At 47.7% G+C, this 19,502-nt stretch overlaps 3 protein-coding genes across 13 annotated transcripts in view; 1 reads left to right on the forward strand and 2 right to left on the reverse strand.

Annotated features, from left to right (window-relative positions):
- LOC111929661 (lactosylceramide 4-alpha-galactosyltransferase-like) overlaps positions 1-1,837 on the reverse strand; it is a 21,028-nt gene extending 19,191 nt beyond the window's left edge. Inside the window, exons 1-2 of one of the 5 annotated variants that reach the window (XM_086885097.1) lie at positions 1,792-1,837; positions 1,547-1,673 (exon numbers count right to left, since the gene is read on the reverse strand). The gene's annotated coding sequence lies outside the window, so the exon portion shown is untranslated. The other 4 variants (XM_086885100.1, XM_086885098.1, XM_086885099.1 and 1 more) reach the window with 4 other exon arrangements.
- On the forward strand, positions 1,245-18,627 carry LOC147653684 (dynein axonemal intermediate chain 7-like). Its single transcript, XM_086886291.1, has 7 exons — positions 1,245-1,498; positions 15,052-15,271; positions 15,951-16,095; positions 16,352-16,566; positions 17,142-17,309; positions 17,493-17,606; positions 18,189-18,627. Exons 1-7 carry the CDS (start codon positions 1,245-1,247, stop codon positions 18,462-18,464), a joined length of 1,392 nt encoding a protein of 463 aa, XP_086742417.1. The 3' UTR covers positions 18,465-18,627.
- Positions 18,476-19,502, reverse strand: part of IRAG2 (inositol 1,4,5-triphosphate receptor associated 2) — a 36,967-nt gene continuing 35,940 nt past the window's right edge. For all 7 annotated transcript variants that reach the window (XM_086885107.1, XM_086885108.1, XM_086885105.1 and 4 more), the window contains one exon: positions 18,476-19,165. In XM_086885107.1, coding sequence (XP_086741233.1) covers positions 18,922-19,165 — 244 coding nt within the window. In that variant the 3' untranslated portion in view covers positions 18,476-18,921. The remainder of the gene's footprint in view (positions 19,166-19,502) is intronic.

A 19,502-nucleotide genomic window follows, 5' to 3' on the forward strand; every position in this document is an offset into this window, starting at 1 on the left:
TCCCACGAGAAGGAAACCTTGTGGCACAGGGACAGCTGCTCCCGGAACTGCCCACCTAAAGCTAAACCTGGCAAGCAGACTGCTTTTCACTCAACTTCATACACTCTTTCCCTCAAGGGCTATGGCCATTTGTGTGCTGCCAAAAAGGGCACATGAACAAGAGAAGGGCATTCACAGGTGCCTCGCCAGTCAGTGCTTGCTCCTACAGAGCCACTGACTCGAGATGCTACTGGGATTGCTAGAAAACTCAAACGCAGGGGTGTTTGAGTTTCTTGAGATTTGCTCCTCTGGCTTCCGTTGTGACAAACCCCGTGGATAATAGTTCAATACCGGTTTCTTTAGAGTTAAGAAACATCCAGTCTATTCTGAGAAACTTCTCACGCTTTAGAAAGCAATATGTTCACTTAACCAGGATGGTTCATTTTTAGCCAAAGCTTCTAAACTCGTCTTCTTCCAGCAGCATTAATAGTTTTGGGTTACTACACTTAACAAGAGTTCTGTATTTTTTTTTTATGCCTCTTCCTCCTCTCCTACAGTTCTATTGTGAATCTCCATCTTTCTTCCTCAGACCTTATCCCTGTCCAGACACCGACGTTTTCCAGAGCACGTCTGCCGGAACACGGCAGCCAACTGCACCCTCCCCGCTCACCAGTTCTTATGTCTTTCCACCCTCTCAGCCAAGTCAGACCTGTTAGTCACCACTGGCAGAGCGGAACTCCGCTTTTCTCCCTCCAAGCTGACCCCTTCCTCTTCGTCCTCCCGCTTCTGCCATCCTCGCGGACCTGCCAGAGTCCCACCAGTGCTGCTGGGGCAGGACGGAGCCCTTGCAGCCCACGGCACAGGCGGGCACGGCGTGTGAGCTGCCACCCTCACCCGCCCCTTCGCCGCTGCCCCCGAGGGCGCTGCCGGGCAGCGCAGACCTCACGGAGGCGCGGGGGACCCGAGAGGGGCTGCTCTCCGCAGCCCGCGGCCGAAACGCCGCCGCCCCTCCGGGAGGGAGCGCCGAGAGCTGCCCCGCGGAGCCGGCCCGGCGCTGCCGGGGTCCCGCTGCCGCTCCGGCAGCACGGCCACTCCATCGCCACATCCCCCTCGCAAAAATACCTCTTTCCCCGAGCGGGACGCGAGGGCCAAGCCGCCCAGCCTTGGTGCGGCCGAGCCCCGCAGCCCCGGGCTCACCTCGGCCGAGAGCGCTGCTCCGTCCCGCAGCCGCGGTTCCGCCGCTCCCACCGCCGGAGGGGACCGAGATGTCCCTCCCGGGGCCGCCCCCCGGGTCCGGTCAGGTCGGCTCGGAGAGACCCCTCGGGAGGGAGCCGTCCCTTCCCCGAGCCCCGGAGCTGCGGCGGCGCCCTCGGAACAGCCCCACCCCCGGCACTGCCGACTCGGCCGGGCGCTCTCGGGTCTTTAATTCCCGCTGTACCACTAAAAACTGCCCTAAGGATTTCTATCCCTCCTCCTCGCTGTCTCCTTCCCGCTTCCAGGAGCTTGTGCTCTACTCCGGGTAGAGCAGATGTCCCGGGTAAGCCGAGCCGTCCCAGCGCAGTTGTACCTCTGGTGTCTCGGCCGGGTGGCGATGCGTGGCAGGGGTGACCCACCCTGGCTAGGGACATCCCGACCTCAGGGGCCGCTAATTACCGACGGGAGGAGGAGCAGGGGAGGGCGGAAACTTCCCACACCTGTTAACGCCAAGGGAGATCGTTTACAAAGCGGACGCGAGTCACTAAAAATGGGAAACTAAAAATTTTAGGTTAAAAAAAAAAAAAAAAAAGAAAAAAGAAAAAAGGCAGCCCGCACCTCAGCTGCTGACGTGTTTCAAAGCAAGTTTCAAACGTACCCTCAAGCACGAGGAACTTTTCTGTTAAATGATTCCTGGCAATGATTGTTTAACAAGTTCTTAATGAGCATGAACAAAGAAGGGAAATTTGGGCTTGCATTTAGAAAAGCACCGTTGACTGCTAGGCTGCAGTAGGGTGGAGTAAATTGCATTGGAAAATTACCAGAGATTTTGCGAAGCAGGTTAGGTGAATAATCACGAATGATTTAGACAGAGATAATCCTACCTGGAACAAGAGTTGAACACGAATTCTTCAGAGATGCCTTCCAGCCCCGTGTTTTGATTCCCACGATATTTATGTGTTACTAATGTGTTACAAATGTTGTACCTGTGACAAACCTTTCACCACAGAAATATTGACGCTGCTGCAAACAAAAACACTTTCCCCCAATCAAGTAACCTGAAAATACCTATCTCCACAAGTAATGTGTTATTTCTTTTATCAGAACAGGTCTTAATCAAATTTTAAGTTGAAAGAAATTTCAAGATATTTTTGTCTGTGCAGCTGAGCAGGATTTAAATTAATGACAGACTTGCTGCTACTGAAGGTGTCAATGCTCACCCTCCTTGGAGCACCTTGCCTGGATGCCATTCCTTGCCTGGTCCCTGGGTGAGGGCAGCCCTCGGGTGCAGCGGGAGGAAGGATGGGGTTTGCGAATCCCATGGGAGCATTCAGGAGCCAGAAGCTGGACTGTGGGGGCACGTAGGGCAAGCGCAGTGCCTGCCACACGCACACACCCCGTGGGAAGGTGACAAAGTGGGGATCTGGAGCCCGGAGATCTCTCCAGAAGAGCGCCAGAGCCGCCGGCATTTAGGTCCCCTGGGGCTACTACAGCAGGGATGGTAAAATCTTCGTCTCTAGACATGGAGTCAGCCATGTGTCCAGCCAGCAGAGTTCAGATCACACGTGTGCCTCTGGGCTGTTTTACCATCAGTTCCTGAAGCTTGAAGCGGGGGCAGTACCCCAAGGATGCCAGCCAGCCCCACTCACAGCTCAGGGCTGAGGGATGCGGGATCTCAGGGAGCCAAATCGGGGTGTGGGAAACAAGTAATCCAGCCCGAGTCCCCGTGGAGAGCAGAACACGATGCAAATGGCTCCAAAGCACCCTTCAGAGCAGCAGCATTATCGCCTCTGAGATAGTTTGACAGCTACAAATCACCTGAATAAAACAGTTTTCAAGCTTTCGGTCCGGGTTTGGTTTGATGAGCAGTTCTCTGTGTCACCTGCCAGCCAGTGAGGCGATCCCAGTGTGACCTGGGAGGGGAAAGTCTCTGGGGAGGGTGTGACAATACACCTGTGACAATACAGGTGTCCTCTCTCCTGCTTCAAACAAGCCAGCGAGCTGCTGGCCAGGGCTCTGCGGCTGGAAAGAGCTCCCACAGAATTCATTCCTGTGAAAGCAGCGTAGTCACGGCACTGGCCTCGCAGCCGGCACAAGTGAAGGGCTCAGGGAAGGTGGAAGGGAGAAGGGCACGGCGTGGCTGGAGCCCAGAGATGAGGTTGCACCATCCTGTGTCAGGAGAGAGGGACGGGGACAGGCAGGGGAGGAGGGACATGCCAAGGGCTGCCTGCCACGAAGGAAGGGAAGGGAAGGAAAGGAAGGAGAGGAAGGAAAGGAGGGAGAGGAAGGTCACAAAATCCTCACAGGATCAGTTTCAGAGATGTTTTACGTACCATTTCCATGGAGGACAGGTTCAGCCCAGATGATCACAGAGCTGCAAGGCCCAGTGTGGTAAATGGGTATAACCAAGGGCATGATCTTGCCCTTGGGGCTCTTTGTTCCTGCCTGGGGGCAGTCTCCTGCAGGCACAGGGAACCTGCTGCAGCACTGCTCCTGACTTTCCATCCAGCAGCTCCTTATGGGGTCATGTCAGGGAGCAGCTGGTCCTGCAGGTGGTGAACCTGGTTGGGCTGAAGAACACTCACATCTGCTCTTCTTCCTCATGCTTTTCAGCCTCAGCTGTTGTCTTGCTGTCTCTTTTGACTTTGGTTTTAGCCAAACAGTTTTCCCTCTCTTTGGAAAAGCAGATCAAACCCTCTTGTGATGCAGCCAGCAGCCCTTGTTTGGTGTTTTCCTGCCAGGAGACTGAGACCCTTAAAACACCTGCGTTTTTTGTGCCATGGTATCAGCCATGATATGAATCATCCTCAATGGGATTGACACTGGAGTGTGTTCCCATTCCCGGCTTCTCTTGGTCAAGTTTCTGTGCGAGGAAAGAAGTAGTATAAAAACCGGTGAGTGGCTTTGCTAGCAGACACTCACACCATGGAATGAAGCTCCTGAGCCTCTACCAAGAGCTTTTTTTTTAAAAAAAATGAAGTTGGCAGAAACAGCTAAATCCTTTTAGAGGCATTAGGACATTATAATATTTATTGATCAGCGTGCACCAACCCTGATTTGTGCACTCTGGTACATTTTGCCAGTTGAGTCAAGCGTGATAATAAACATCACGTCCAGCAAGTGGATTAATAACAGAGATGTGATATGAGGGAAATTGGAACACTGAGGGAAATTGGAACAGTGTGGTATCTTCAGAGAGAAAGCAGGATGGCTGGTACATAATTTAAACCAAAAGTGAGGTGTTCTACCACAGACAAAAGGTCAGCAGCTCTCTGCTCTGCACAGTAATGGCCTAGCAGGTCTCTGCTTCAGCTTTCTGCCCATTTCAAGAATCCCTAAGGGCAACTTCCCTGCAACTACAGCTGGCAGAAGGGAGACCTGGAAACATTTGGGTACATGGAAATGAAGTACTTGTTTGTCCCTTTCTGTAGGAGCCTGAGATCGCAAAAGCTTTCTTTGGCCCAATCCCAAAGTTAGAGAGTATTGAATTAATCATCACTGCCAAACTGAGTTGGATGCTATTGTAAAGTGTCATGCTGATTGTATCAAATTGTTTTAATTTCTATCACATTTAAATAGATTTAACCATATTCAAAATTAAAATGCTGTTTCAAAACGAGTTCTTGTTTTGGGTTGGAGGGAAAATGTTTGCATAGAAAATGTCAAATGTGTAAAATTTTTGTGTATTTTTAATTCTCCTCACTGTATCTCCTTTTAGTTTCAATACTCATTAAAGGTCACTTTTTCCTGCCAGAACCCCTGTTTGAAAGAAATGCAAGAAAGCCCCGAATCACTGGAAAATCCCAAAGTAACTCCATCAATTACAGCAATGGACAAATTTCATAGCTACTAATAAGAACCCAGAGCTGCAATGCTGCGGTCAGTAAGAGCTGCCAGTTCCCATAAATCAGGTGGTTCCGATTCGGGTACGAGATCAAGTTACAAATGCCCAGTGTTTGACTGCCCCCATCCCTCTATTTACATTTATTTGTAAACATTTGTTTCTTGTCAGACCGATGTTACCATTCAAGGCCGTAAAGTGGAATTTTTTCCTGAAGGAAGGGAAGCAGCTGCAGTATTTCCTAGCTCTAGTGTAGCATGAGACAAAATGCTCATTGCTTCACACTTCACCCACAGTGAGGTGGGGAGGTAAATAAAGCAGAGAGGACGCCCTAAACCCAACTGACCACTATGTTCCTACACAAATCAAGGTCATTGTAAGCCTTTTGTTCCTCCTTTGGTCCTTAAGGATATTTGCTGTATCACAGCACTTCATGACTCTTCAGATGTGAATTACTCTTCCCTTGGAGGCTATTTGGAAGTACAATACATTTAGGACTATAAATGTAGATGTGAAAGTCCATTTTCAAAAAACATGCCTGGCTCATTATTGTTATAAATCTGTATTGTGATATTGGCTTTCGCAAGTATTAAGATGAATATTATATGTTAAATACTTTTTGGCTGTGTATGTACTTTTTTTCTTGCTAACAAGTTTTAAGCTTAAAGGAATCTCCTAGGTACAAAGCAAGGAAACCCCAGAGGGCAAAGACAGTGGGGCCCAAGCTGTTATCAGCGGAAGAACAATAGAGCCCAAGCTGTTATCTGGAGCCAGGACCAGGCCTTGGCAGCAGGGGGGAAAGATATGAAGCCCAGCTGCCCTCAAAGGAAGGATGAGGGGCCCAGACTGTTTTCAACACTGACCATTTGCAGAAGAAAGGAAACCAAACTCAAAATAATGCTCATCAGCAAGAATAATGATGACCAGCAAAAACAGTGCTGAACAGCAGAAATAGAAATCATACAGAGCATGTTCTAAATAGGCAGAACCAGGGAGGGGACATGCTAAATACTTCTTGAAAAAGTTTGAATATGCATCAAACCCTCACAGCAGGATGGGATAAAAAGGGTATTCCCAAGATACCAGGTGTGTTCCTGACAAGGCGCCAGGCCACCCGGCCATTTTAACCCTTTGCTTTATTTCCTTTGTCTCCTAATTGTCTTTTTGTTTATATTAAACTTTTTATAATTTATTAAGTGAATCTCATTTTTAACATTATTGTTGCGGGGCTGCTCTTCTAAGGTGCTAATGCAAAAAAAAAAAAAAAAAGATGATCTAGTCTGAGTGCTGGAGCTTTGGGGAGTTGGACATTTTCATTTAAATGCTTCCTCTTGAAGGAGGTGAACCATTTTGATATGAAACCTGTACCAGTATGAAAGGTGTGGCTGTCTGAGATTTCTGAGCCACCAAAACTAGTTTGTGAAACAGGCAAAAATCCTCAGGTGGAGGAATAGGCATGGGTACATTGCATGCTTGTCAGCCGGATCACAGCAATATCATTTAACAGAGGTTTTTTTCCTACTTTGTGTGTTGCAAGGGGTTTCATGCTTGTCTGGGTGACTTCCAGCAGACCTGTCTTGTTTTCCTGTTGGTGGCATCCCTCCTTAGTTCCACTTAGGTCTGCTCTGGTTTGGCTGGGCAGAGCTCCAGACTCCGGAGCCAGAGCCCAGAGCCCAAATCTCAAGGATTAGCAGATGATTAAGCATTGACCTTGCCAGGTACTAGAGGTGCTGTATGAGCCAAAAATCCCACAACACTTACTCAAAGCAGAAACTACTCATCCCCAGGGAAATTTATTCTGCTCTGGGATGGGGCATGAGAGCAGGATCAACAAACCCAACAAAATACCAGAGAAAAACAGGTCCATGGAAGATTTTCACTCCCCCTGAGACAACCAATGCCAGCACACAGCACTTACCAAGTTTAGAGCAAGTATTTAACCAGTGAAATAGAGTCCTTTTGTTCACGCACAGAATTGCCAATGTTTACTGAGGTTTTCCGGGTTTCCAGCAGGCTGTGGGTGGCTGAGTTAATTATGGAACATTTTCTGCAACTCATCCTCAAAGCTTAATGGTCTTTCAACAGCCCCAACGTCCTTCCCGGGCATTGTGTCAGGTTTAATTTTGTTTGAATTCCATTTGAAAAGCAGAATTGGTAGCACGGGTGTAATATTTGCCATTACCTCTAATCATTCATCCTTAGCCACCCCTGGACTGATAAGGAAGCAAGGAGCGGGCAGGAAAACCAGAGTGGTTTTCCTGAGTAGCCATGGAGTCGGTAAACATGGCAGGACTGTGGGCTCTTAGTCCTGACCTGTGCCTAAGGTGTGTGTCCACCTGCCAACAGGCAGGGCTGCCTTAAGCCCAGAGGAGGAGGGAAAACACCCTTGCCTACAGTAGCAGGGTTGGATTCAGGATTAATCACCCTGCCACGACCGGGAAGTGCAGACAGGGAAGACAGGCACTCGGTTTTCCTGGCTGAAGAGCCTGGAGCAGGTGCAGCCTTTGGGCTGGTGGAGGAGACTCCTGCTGAGGGGACCGTGGCTGTGCCCTGCCCAGTGACACAGCAATGTCCATGTTTTCCCTGAAGCTGCCCAGGGCTCACCTGCCACAGGTGAGCAGCTCCTCCAAGAGCTGCGCCAGTCAGGAGCCTCCATCAGTGCTGCGCAGTTTTGCATTCCCTGGCTCCAGAGAGAAAATAACAGCCAATCTGCAGTAGGTTAACCAAAATAAAATGAACCTAAAATTAAAGCTAAAGGCAGCAGAGCTGTGCAGAGTGTTAGTGGTGTTTTGGGGATGGTCAGCTGGAGAGGCTGCTCTTGTGAGTGCTGTGCAAAGGTGAAGTCCAGAGGATCTTTCCCAAGCTGTGGTTCCCATTTCTAAGGGAAGCAAAGAAACTCACGCTCTCCCCAGACTTCCATCAAGGCAGTCGAATGTGGCAAATGCCAGGATGAGCAGGGGCTGCAACTCTGATTTTGTCTCTGATGGAACACCTGGCCCTGGGACCAGCGACAGTGGGGACTTCCCTGCAATGCATCAGCACTGACAGCCCAGATCTCCCCCCTTGGAGCCATCCCTTGCTGTGGGCAGAGCTCCTGTGCCAGACTCTTTCCAGGCCTTGTACTCTGAGTAAAGACACCTAAAAAAGGGCAGCTCCAGCTCTTTCCAGAGTGGCTTAGCTGGGAATACTCCCAGTGTGGGTAGCAGGCAGCTGCAGCATGATCAGGCTGGTCTCTCCTGGTACATTCTCCCCCTGTCCTCCCTGCACCCTAAACACTTCCAGGGCTGCTCTTCTCCAGCCAGAAACACCACAGGCATGGGGCAAAGCCTCTCCTGTGTTTTACAGTCCTTCTGCTCTGTTCAGCTCCAGGGCCAGCGCTGTGGCCAGGTATCGCTCACTGCCTGTGGCTGATGCTCCTGCCCAGGGCACAGCCACCCTCCTGCTCCTACAGCTGGAAAAGGCCCTGTCAGCATCCCTGGGGAGGGAGAACCATCCAAAACCCGCAGTGCTGCTGCACAGGTAACCACGAGAGCACCAGGACAAAGAATGCCACAGAGACCTGCAGGGAAGGGAGGTATAGCAGCGAGGCTTTGCCGAGGGCAGGGCACAGGATCCGTGAGCTGCCCTCACACACACCTGCTGCCAGCCCCTTCTTCACCCTGCAGGGAGCTGCAGACCCTTGGGAAGCAGCTCCCAACAGAGCAGGGAATTAAAGCAAACAGGAGCTGACCTGGGGCAGCCTCTCAACATTCCAGGCTGCATACCATGACAGCTCCAAAGGGGCTTCCCAGCGCTCTCCCTGGAGTGGCTGCCAGCATGCCAGGAGCAGGAGCCAGTGCTCTCAGCTGTCAGAGTCACTGTGCCCAGAGATGCCCTTACATGCTCCACTAATCTGTAAAAATAACAGTGGAGACCCCTCCTGCACTCCTGGGGCCTCGAGGACACCTGAGACATTTCAGGGACAGGGACATCTTTGACTGCCTGCTGTTAGCATCCGAATTTTGTACGCTAAGGATTTATCTCAGGCGCTGATGGCTCAGTGCTGGATGCAGGTTTGTGTCCTGGCCACAAGGTCTAGAGGTGTGATTTCAGCCACCCCGAGGCACTGACTTGTTTCCCCCTAGTGGCTACCTTCTGTTTTTTCCCCCAATAACTCAACCAATCGATAGGATTATCACAGTACAAAATAATATATGCTTGGATTTGCACAACATATTTGGATAATCTGGGTAGGGTTTGACCTGTGTGCCCTGAGCTCCTATGGTCAGCACAAAGCTGCTGCACACCTGCATGATGCACCTGGCTAATTCTGCTTGTTCTTTTCCACTCCAGAACCCAGCTCTCCTTATTGCTCCAACAGGATTCTGTGGGGTAACACCACCCACAGGAGTCTGCTCAGGGAGTTGGTCTGGTTGCTCCATACCCCTCTGATCCTGCAAGAGCACCTCCTCCTCAGCATCCCTGTGTGTCCAGAGGGTATCCCAGGTGCAGGGACAGGACATCTCCTTGCACACATCTTGGTCCTGCACAGGATGCTGCCCCTCAGCCCTTCCCACAGCTCCCAGCTCTGCAGCTCCAGCTGTCTCCCCTGTCCCACCCCGCAGGAAAGTCACGGGGCTCCTGGGGAACGCAGCCAAGGAGTTCCATGGCATGCCCCAGGTGATCCTGCCTGGTCTGCAGATCGCTTCACCTGCACAACTTAATGGCAGCTAATCATGGCATGGTCCACTGGCTGCTTGGTCAGGCTGCCCCTTCCAAAGGCCTTGGAAAAACACAGGGTGCTTGGAATAGCAGTGGTGACTTCAAATGCCTGCCTTGCAGAGCTTTTCGTGGTGAAACAAGTGCGAGAAATAAAAAAAACTCAAGCAGAACCCCAATGTAACAAGGAACAACAGCAAAACTTTCAGCTTCTTAATCCTAAAATACCTCCCCCACTTTTAAGAAAGAGCATTTTTTTTTTAAGAAAAATTAAGGAAGGGCTGAGAGACAAAAAGGCAGAAAATGAAAGCCTCTGACTCCTGTGTGCCTGAGAGCTTTTTTCCAGGATGTGGATTTTGAGGGTTGCTGGGTCTCAGCCTGGGAATCACAACAAAATGCAGGGAATTGGCTCTTCCTGCTTTGTTCTGAGAGTGGGGAATTATTTTAAGGTCACTTGCACGGCTTGTAGATCCCGTTTTCTTCTCTCTTCTAATGGTGCCAGGGGGATCACCTCACCCAGGAACATGAGACCATCTGGAAAATATCATCCAGTGCATTATTCCCTGTGCCAGAGGGATATCTATAGATAAAGTAAATCATGTTGTCACGATCCAGACAAATAAGGAGAGGCTGTAAGGCACTGGAGTGTTTCCTCCCTTATCTCTGTGCATGGCTTTGCCCCAGGAGGGGCCACTGGGATCTTTAAAGTCCCTTCCAACCCAAACCATTCCATGATTCCAAGATCCTTCCAAATTCATCCAGTTTTGGAGAGCAGGTGGGAGCAGTCGAACCAGTCCCTCACAGGACCAGGCTCCCCCTTAGCCCCTTGCCCAAACCTGCTCCATAAAACTCTATAATGCCCAAAAGGGTGTCTGTTTTTGGCACAAAATAAGATCATTTCAAAGGAGTTTCTTACAAGAAGTGAAACCCTTCCCCTCAGCTGAGCAGCTCAGGTTATTTTCACTGTTTGGATCTAACCCACTGAACAAAATACTGCCTTTGCCTTTGGAAAGGAAAATCCATTGGGCAAGTTCAGGCTAGCTCTCATTACAGGCTTCTTAAATTTATTCATGGAAAATTAAATATTCTCTTTAAATGGGAAGATAGGTACATATATTTGTCTCCAAAGTGGTTTCAGGCTCCTAATTTGTAAACTAATGGACACAATTCACTTTGCAGCACTACCTAGAGTGGCTTCAGTGTGTGATGTTATTATGGTCATGGAAACTAAATGAAGAGCACGTGGCTGACCTTTCCCAGCTCAGGTCTGTCTTCCCAAAGGAAGTGTATAGAATACCAACCATCTGGTTATCTTGCATTTCCTTTCCACTGGAGGTTTATCTCATCATTCCCAGGAGTGTAGGAAATCCTGTTGCAACACAGCCTCTTCTTGTCCACTGGACCTGTGCTGGAATCACAGAACAGAACATTCCCAGCTGGAAGGGATCCACATGGATCCTCAAATCCAATTGAGGGAGGGAAGTATTGGGTTTGGGGCCCATGGGATGTGGCACTTTGCAAATGACAGAGAAACAGAGATGAACCCCAAGCTGGGGGACATAGCTGCAGGTAGCAGAGAAGAGAGGTGGGAGAAATGTTCCCCAACAGTTTTGAAGTTTAAGCAGGCAGCAGAGTTCTATAATATGGATGTCTTCATGTTTGTTTGTTTGTGGCTATTTTTGGTTTTTTTTGTTCCTCTGTATTTTGCACTACTCTTCCAGAGCAGGGCAGTACCTTCAACTGGAGAATAACAAAACAGTTGTTAGTACTTCATCTTCTAAAACTGGGCCTGCACCTTTCATGTGCTTTGGGCTGACTTTTCAGATGCAGCAGTTTGTGGACTGTCAGAAGGAGGATGTTGGAATTGAGAAGAAAGGATTTACTCCTTGGTATTCAGTTGTCTCCAGTTAAGAAAAGGAGAAGCAATTATGAGCAATTCCAGTGCCTGACCATTACACAAAGCCAGCCCATCTCCCTGGGATCCACATTCTGTTTTGCTGACCCATAGCTAGGTGTCAGATTCAAGAAGCTGGAGTCTTTGTTCTTTTTGGCAAAAAGCTGGACTTACCATAGGCACATCCAGCACCTTGTATTCTGCTGGGTAATGAAATGACAAAAGATTCTGAAGGATCTTGTATGTAGCTCCATCTTCTCCTTCTCTGCAAATGAACTTGGTCCAGGCTCAATGTATGGATGCAGGAAGACGCAGGGGAGAGCTGACACCGAATGTGTCCAGTAGATCCCACCACTTCCAGGAGGTACTTGGCACAAATTCAAGCATTATGCTGTGTGCTCAGAATTCCAGTTTTCTCTCTCTTGAGTCTTGCAGTCCTGAAATGGAGCACCTTCCCTACAACCAGCATGGAAAACACCTGTAGCTCCAGTCATCTTTCTCCTAGGGAACCAGGGTGTGGTCATTGCATTTGTGTGCTGCAGTCTCACAGCCTTGACAGATTTTGGGCCCTGGAGGCTCTTTCCACGTTGTCCAAATAGATGGAAAAGCAAGAATTCATGTATTTTGATGATGGTTAAATACAGATTTCTGTTACTATGTAAATAATTTTGATGCTTAGTCTGTGAGATACAGACATTTGTAAAAAGCTTCAGCGTTTCATTCCAGCAATCCTATCAGTCTGAAAGCATGTGCATTTCAAAACAGGTCTTCTGTGTGGTAGCTACATTAAAAATTAAATGTTCTGCCTTATCTAGCCTGATTTTTTTTCCTGTGGTTTAGTTCTATTCAGTCAAGTATAGTCTGATTTTTAAAAGACTATCGTAGAGCTTCAGTGTTTCAGGCTGCATGGTATCAAGAAATACTTTATTAGACAGGACTACTCTTTGGAACTTCAGTCATTGTAACATTCTTCTCAGTCCTAGCCTTTAACAGCCTGTTTCTATGAAATGCAAATTTCTACCATTGGGATTTAGCATGCTTTATTTGTTCAGCATATGAACCATAGGTACCAGCTCAGTGAATAAACAACTCTTTTCTCTGTCGTTTTTTCCACCTTCTTGAATCTTACTGCATTTCAGTCTTTAATTCCAGCTAATTTTTCTTTTTAAACAAACAAACAAACAGCAGGCAAAACGACATTTCCTTGTGGGGCACATTTAGAATGCATCCATGTTATCAGAGTTGCAGGCGTGTGTCAGTTTCTACGGAAGATGCAGTTTTGGCCTCAAGATGACATCGATTTACTTGAATGGGACCGAGTAAATTTCCTTTCTGAATCCCTCTAAAAAGAATGAAATGATGTCCTGTGAAGCTGGGTTAGCCCAGGCTTAGACATCAGGCTGCAGTTCACAGGATGGCCATACTGTACAGGAATCACCAGGGTGTGTTTCACAGCTAGAGCAGGCAGAGGCCCACATCTTTTTCTTTCCTTTTTCCTTCCTCTCCTTTTTCCTTTGTCCTGCACCATGACATTATTTCTTTGTCCATCTCACTGTCCTTTTGCCTGTACCTGCCTGCATCTGCTGATCAGTCCTTCTCCCTCACTGCACTCTTCTCTTTATAACCCTCTGTCGTGTTGCCCATCCCTCTCTCTCCATCCCACCACACCCACTTGCCATAGACATTTTCTCTCTCTGTCCTCGTTTCCCTCTTTGTCTCTCTATCCCTCTGTCTTTCCTGAGTGTTTACCACTCTTTTTATTTGTCCTTCTCCATGCCTCACTTATGTTCCTTGTTATTCCCTGTTGCTCTGTCCTGCTTCCTGTGCCATTGTTTCTCACTGGATCCTTCTGTCCTGTTCCCTGTCCCCATTCTTTTCTAATCTCTCTCTGTTGTGCTGCCCATCCCAGTTGTTTTTATTTCATCTCCATCCTGCACCCCATTCTTCCTTTTCCTCTTGTGTCCTCTCTACTCCCACCCCCGGTTTCTGCCTCTCCTCCTCGTCTCTCCCGGTGCTCCCATCCTGCTGCTGGATAGCTCCGTGAGCTCAGATTGGGATCCCGGTGCTGCCCTCTGGCCATGGGGCAGCCCCCAGCCTGTGACACTGAAACTGCACTTCAAGGTCCCTCCCAACCCAGGCCACTCCATGATCCACGGAAACACTGCAGTATCTCCTTGTGAACGGAGCAAAGTTTATAAATATAGGGATGTTTTGATAACACTCGGGTTTTGTTGACATTTCTATTAATGATTGTTAAATCATGTGGGGAGATAACAGGACAGGAAAATGGAGTTCATCCACACACTTATTTTTAAAATTTATTTTTTATTTATGCTTATGCACATGCTTATCATGTTTATATCGATATGTGTATTATTATACATATGTTTATGAAACACAATCTTTATGAATCTTCCAGGCTCTGGGGAGATTTACTGCCTCAGAAAATGATGATTCAAATACACATCGTGGTATGCATTAGTGTAGTGTGGGGTGTTACTGAGTATTACCTAAACGGGTGCTTAAAGTGAGATACCTGCTCTTGCACCTTGTTCAAAGAGGGCCTAATTCTAGGAAATAAAACTGTCCATCCCACATGAGTTACAAATTTCTCCAGTGTTGTGGTGTCATTCTTTGGTTTAATAAGAGTGAATTTTCTTGTGGCAGCGATTTAAATAAAACGACTGCAAACTATTGGCATAATTTAGCTCCACTTTACAGCATTTTTGAGTTGTCATCTTTTGATATGGTCTTATTCTCTCTGAGCAAATTTTATAACAATTACAGTAGCTGTTTTTACAGTATTGAACACTTTTTTTCTTGATTCCTGTCAACAGTGACTTCTCTCCTCCTGTACCATCCCATGTGATGTTTTATGTGTTGTGGTCTGGTTTGGATTTTTTAAAGAAAATATTTATGGCCATTTTTGTCCACACTGTCTCTGCCTTTTACTAACATTTTCCAATTAATTAAAGCTTAAGTTCATACATTTGTGAAATATACACAGTTATGCACAGAAAAAAAAGGAATTATCTTTGTAACCTGAAAATTGTGTTTAATGTTAAATCCCTCTTGCTCTTCATAATTACCATGTCTTTCACCTTCAGCACATGACCTTTTAGCACCTTATTTTTAGATATCTTTTTATCTGCTTCATTTCTTTTAATATCAATATAATCTTACGAAACTTGCCCAGAATCTACTGTATTACTGTGCTTGTGAAACTCTTGTGCATGTAACAATGGACTCATTTTGTCAGTAAAACCTTATTCCTATAGAAAACATTTGGCACTGGCCACAAATCCAAAAGCCCCAAATCAAGAAGCGCTTTTCATTGCCCAGCTCTCTGCCTTTCCCCACATTTCAGTGATTATTGAAGAGCACCAGCAGATGGGGCTGAAATGCTGCCTCCTGGAGCACTTCCAGCACACGGAGGAAGATGAAGAGAGGTGGGAAATGCTGAGTTTGAGCACCAGGTTAACTCCTGCTGCCCGGTGAATTTTTCAGAAGCGGATGCGCTGCTGCAGGAGGAGGCAGGAGGCAGAGAAGAGGCACCCAGAGCTGTTGATTTGCAGCAGCTGCTGCCCCTGGGGGGTGTGTACCACATCGATGCCCTGCAGCTGCCGCCCCAGGCCCAGGACCTCGGGGACTGGAGCATGGTGGAGGTGAGGGAGGAAAGGGATCAGCCCCTGGTGCCCTGGCACCCCTGAGGAGCCGCTCCTGAGGTTTGGCACTGCTGGCACACGCACTGGACACGACTTCTGAGCGGCAAACCAACGAGACGAGGTTTGCAAAGCATCAGATTTTCACGTGTGAAAGGTAAAAGCACGCTGGTACCAAAAGCACTGCTGGTTCAGCTGCAGGCTCTTCAGGCTGGCTGAGGGCTGCAATCGCTGTGTTCTGGTTTCCTCTAGTGCAGAGCTACCCCACGGCTTGCACTGTGACGCTGGAAACTTTCAATAATCCCAATTCCCAATAAGCCAAACTCAGAGAGCAGCACTGTGGGCAGGGGAGCAGCCCAGGATGTTCATTCCCAGCCCCCTGGGACCTTCCCTCTGACACTGGGAGTGGAATTACACCTGCTTTTGCCTCCCAGCTGCTCCTGGTTTCTGAGGCTGTGCTCTGTTAGAAAGGGCTGTGCCCACACTGGGGCACAGGAAGGGTTCCAAGGCCTCGTGGTAGCTACTCTTCTACTGCCTTCAAAGTTGTACTTGGAAATGTGCAATATTAGTAAACCCTTTGAATGGTGCATTAAAAAACTCTGCAGTAGTTAGATGAACTCATATAAAAAATCCTGCATTTTCTGATAAACCCCTTATCTGTCCTTCTCCTGTCTTGCCAAAGCTGCTGGATGTTGGATTGGAGGTGTACCCATATTCCCCAGGAGAGGCTGAAGATGACACACAGTTTGCAGTACAGATAACCCTGAAGCTCCCTGATAATGTGATTTATTTTAAAGTGCCTGTGGTAGCCCGATGGGATGCTGCAGGTACGAACTTAGGGCATAAATTTATTTTAAATTTGAAGAGTGGAATTTATACCCAAGTTGGACTACTGTCACAATCCAGCTGTAAAGATAAGGCTCCAGTTTGGAGCCCAGAAATAGTTGGGGGACTTCAATGTTAATTGATTCGGGGATTTTACATTTTTTTTTTTGTTATTAGTTTTTTGGTTTGTTTTACTTCAGCATTACTGCCAGAAGCCTTCCATGTACATCAGTGTATCATTGCTTCCTTTTTGTCCAGGCCAGCAGTGGAGAACTGATGGCATCAGCGAGATAACATATGAAGCAGAAGAAAAGAGCATCACTTTTGGGATGGGTGCCTTTTATACAGTAGCCCTTTTCCAGGATGCTCACCTGAACCTGCCCTATCAGGCCTGGGAATTGCACCCCACTGGGGTGGATGAAGGACTCTTCACACTAACTGCAGCCTTTGCAACCATTCAGATACAAATTAAGGTACTGTCAATATTTTTTAAAATCAAACATTTGCAGTTCAAAAATCCCATAATTATTACAGTGTCCCTGAGTAAGAATTAGGGATGTTTCCACAAGAGTGATTTGAATCTCTCTCCCTTTCCAAGCACTGTGATGGTTATTTCAGTTATTTACTATGAGAAAGCCTCTGTGCATTTGCTCTGGAAAGTTTCAGTCAGTGCTTTGCTGCTGGTGCTGCCTTGCTGCATTCAAGCCTGTTCTACCTGTTAGAGACCTAAAAATTGTTCCTCTGCTCTCAGCTCTACCAGGAGAAGTTAAAGCATTTCTAGCAGCCTACTACTAATGTGCCTTATTGCTTCTCAAACTTCAAGCTACTCATGATTATCCATCTGTTCACTGCTGTACAAATCAGTACACCAGTCTAATTTCTGAATTCGTACACAAAGCTGGCTCTCTTCAGGATCTGTAAATAAAAGGTCACAGCCCAGTGTAGCAGATGATGTGGGTAATAGCCAGCAAAGATATCAATATTTGAAGCCTAAACCAGAAAGGTATTTCCGTGACCAGTAAGTTGCTTTCACTGGTTTGTACAACAGGATAATCAGTGTATGTTGTCCTCAGTAGTGGTGGAAGAGGAGGAGGTGCTTTCCCACATCACAGGAAAATGGATGAGTCCTTTTGCCCTCAGAGCAGCTTTGAAAAGAGCTGGAGTGAACATTTTCCCAGCAGAGTACTCTCCCAAGTATGTCCCTGTGCCCAGGAAGGTGAGTGCCAGAGTTTCCTGGTGGATTTCCCTCCCATTTTTCAGTCAGGTCACCCTTTCCTGCACTGGGAGCTGCTGTGCTGCCAGCTGAGCCAGGGACTGAGTACAGCAGGCCCTGACATTGCTGTAACACAGGGAAATAGAGCAAGATCTGTTTTGTCTGATTGCTACTTGTGCGCTGCAGGCTGCCCTGGCAGAAGTGAAGGCCTATGAGCAGATGGCTCTGCTTGCAGCTGCTTTTGCTTTTGCTCACAGCAAGTGGAATGGAGAAGCAGGGCCAGAGCGAATCGTGTTCAAGGTTTGTGGAGTCAGACCAAACTTCCAGAGCAGGCCAGCACTGACCCCTTCCCCAGTCAGACAGAAACAATGAACTCGCCCCTGGTGGCTTCAGCCCCTGCAGTGTCACAGACTGCACCTGAGAGAGCTCTCGGGAGACACAAGTCTCAGCAGCAAAGACACTTGCTAAGGAAAACAGAGCTGATAAATCACCAAGGGAGGCTTTAGCCAGAGCTGGGGTGACAGAGCTTCATGCTCTTCAGAGGCCTCTTGAAAATCAGCAGTCTGCTTTGCCACCTTTTTAAAGAACAGCTGGAAATTCCTTCCTGCCTGTAGGGTTTCTTTAGCTCCCTACTGCAGAGGAGGGAAAAAGCAACCTCAGTGTTGATTTGTCTCCACCTGTGAACTAAAACACATGGTTAAAACTTCTCCCAGCCAGACAAACACTCGCAGGTGTGGCTGGAGAAAGGTAACACACCCCCCTGCTGAAAGCTGGAGTGGCTTTCTCACTCTCAGGCTAAATGCATGTGGCACACAAATATTAGGATTTGTACTCTGACAGTGGCACAGGCTTCACCTCACAGTGCATTTTTTCCTGCCATAGGCAAGTGAACATCTTACAGTGGGTTCTGCCAAAGACAACGACTGGTCTCTTTATATGTTCAATGGAGAGAAAGTACAAAACCTCAAGCTCACTGAAACCAGTGAAGCTTTTACAGAAGAGCTGGAAGAAGAGTCTGAATTTCACTCCACACTCTACCATATGCTCAAGGCTTCTGCCAGCAATGAAGCCATGGATAAAGTGGAAAGAGCTGGCTTCCTGTTTATTGATTCTGTGTATCAGCTGCTCCTTGCTACCAGAGTTTTAGCATACTCTTAGATACGGCAAGCTTTCCTTCAAAACTTTATTATCAAAAGCTTTCAAAAAAGTTACATTTCAAGTCTTAAATCCTTTTCTGTTCAAATCACTGAAACAGGTTCTAAAATGCAAACATTTTATCTTTGTTCAAGCAAAATAAATTCTTTATTCTCTTGTGGCTAGACCACCTAGACGTGTTTATTGTTAACAATATTAAAAATTGCTGTTCTATTGTAAACCTCAACAGAACTGAGACCCTTTTAGCTACTTTCAAAGATAACTTTTGCCAGAATGGGAAGAAAAGTACCTTTTTTTTAAAAAAATTCCAAGTCATGCTTTAAAGAAAAAAAATTAATCTCCTCCCCAAAAATACCCCCAACCCAACAAAAGAAACCCAGACACGTAACCTTAAATCGAGGGCAGCCTCAGCTCCTGTCCGGCAGAGCGTGGCAGCGCAGCTCCGGCAGCGGAGCCGGGGTTATACCGGGGGGGGGCCGTTGTGTTGCAGTCCTGTGTAGGGCCACAGCAGCTGCTGCACCAGTGTCCAGGAGTCCCCAGTGCCCACAGGGGCTGCATCTGCTGGCCTCTGCAGGGACAGCCCCATCAGGAAGCTCGTGAGAGCAGCCAGCAGGACCAGCATGGACACGGACACCCAGAAGGTTTTGTTAGCGTTGCTGAAGGAAGCCTTGAAGTGGGATGCCCAGGCTGACAGCAAATTGTACCTGGGCGGGACAGGAAAGCCCTTCAGTGTTTCTTCAAAACATGAAACTCTCCCCACCCCACCCCCAAAAGCCCTACAGCAAACTAGATCCTACAAACATCGAAAGTGACAGGTTGTTACTGTTTTGGGAGCTGTGCAGGGGGAACTTTGGTTCTGGGTTTAAAACACAGTCAAGGAAGCAAATTCTTGATAAGCTGACCCAGCTCAGCCGTCCATCCAAGCTTCCTGTACCTCACGCTGGTTCTGAACTGATTCACAAAAGCTGCCTTGCAAGAGCAGCAAGAACTCTTGCTTACAGAAAGCACTGAAAGTCCTGGTCTTTTGTTCAGAACCTCTTC

This window comes from Cyanistes caeruleus, chromosome 4 (genome assembly GCF_971803275.1).
Source record: "Cyanistes caeruleus chromosome 4, bCyaCae1.hap1.1, whole genome shotgun sequence".
Taxonomy (NCBI): Eukaryota; Metazoa; Chordata; class Aves; order Passeriformes; family Paridae; genus Cyanistes; species Cyanistes caeruleus.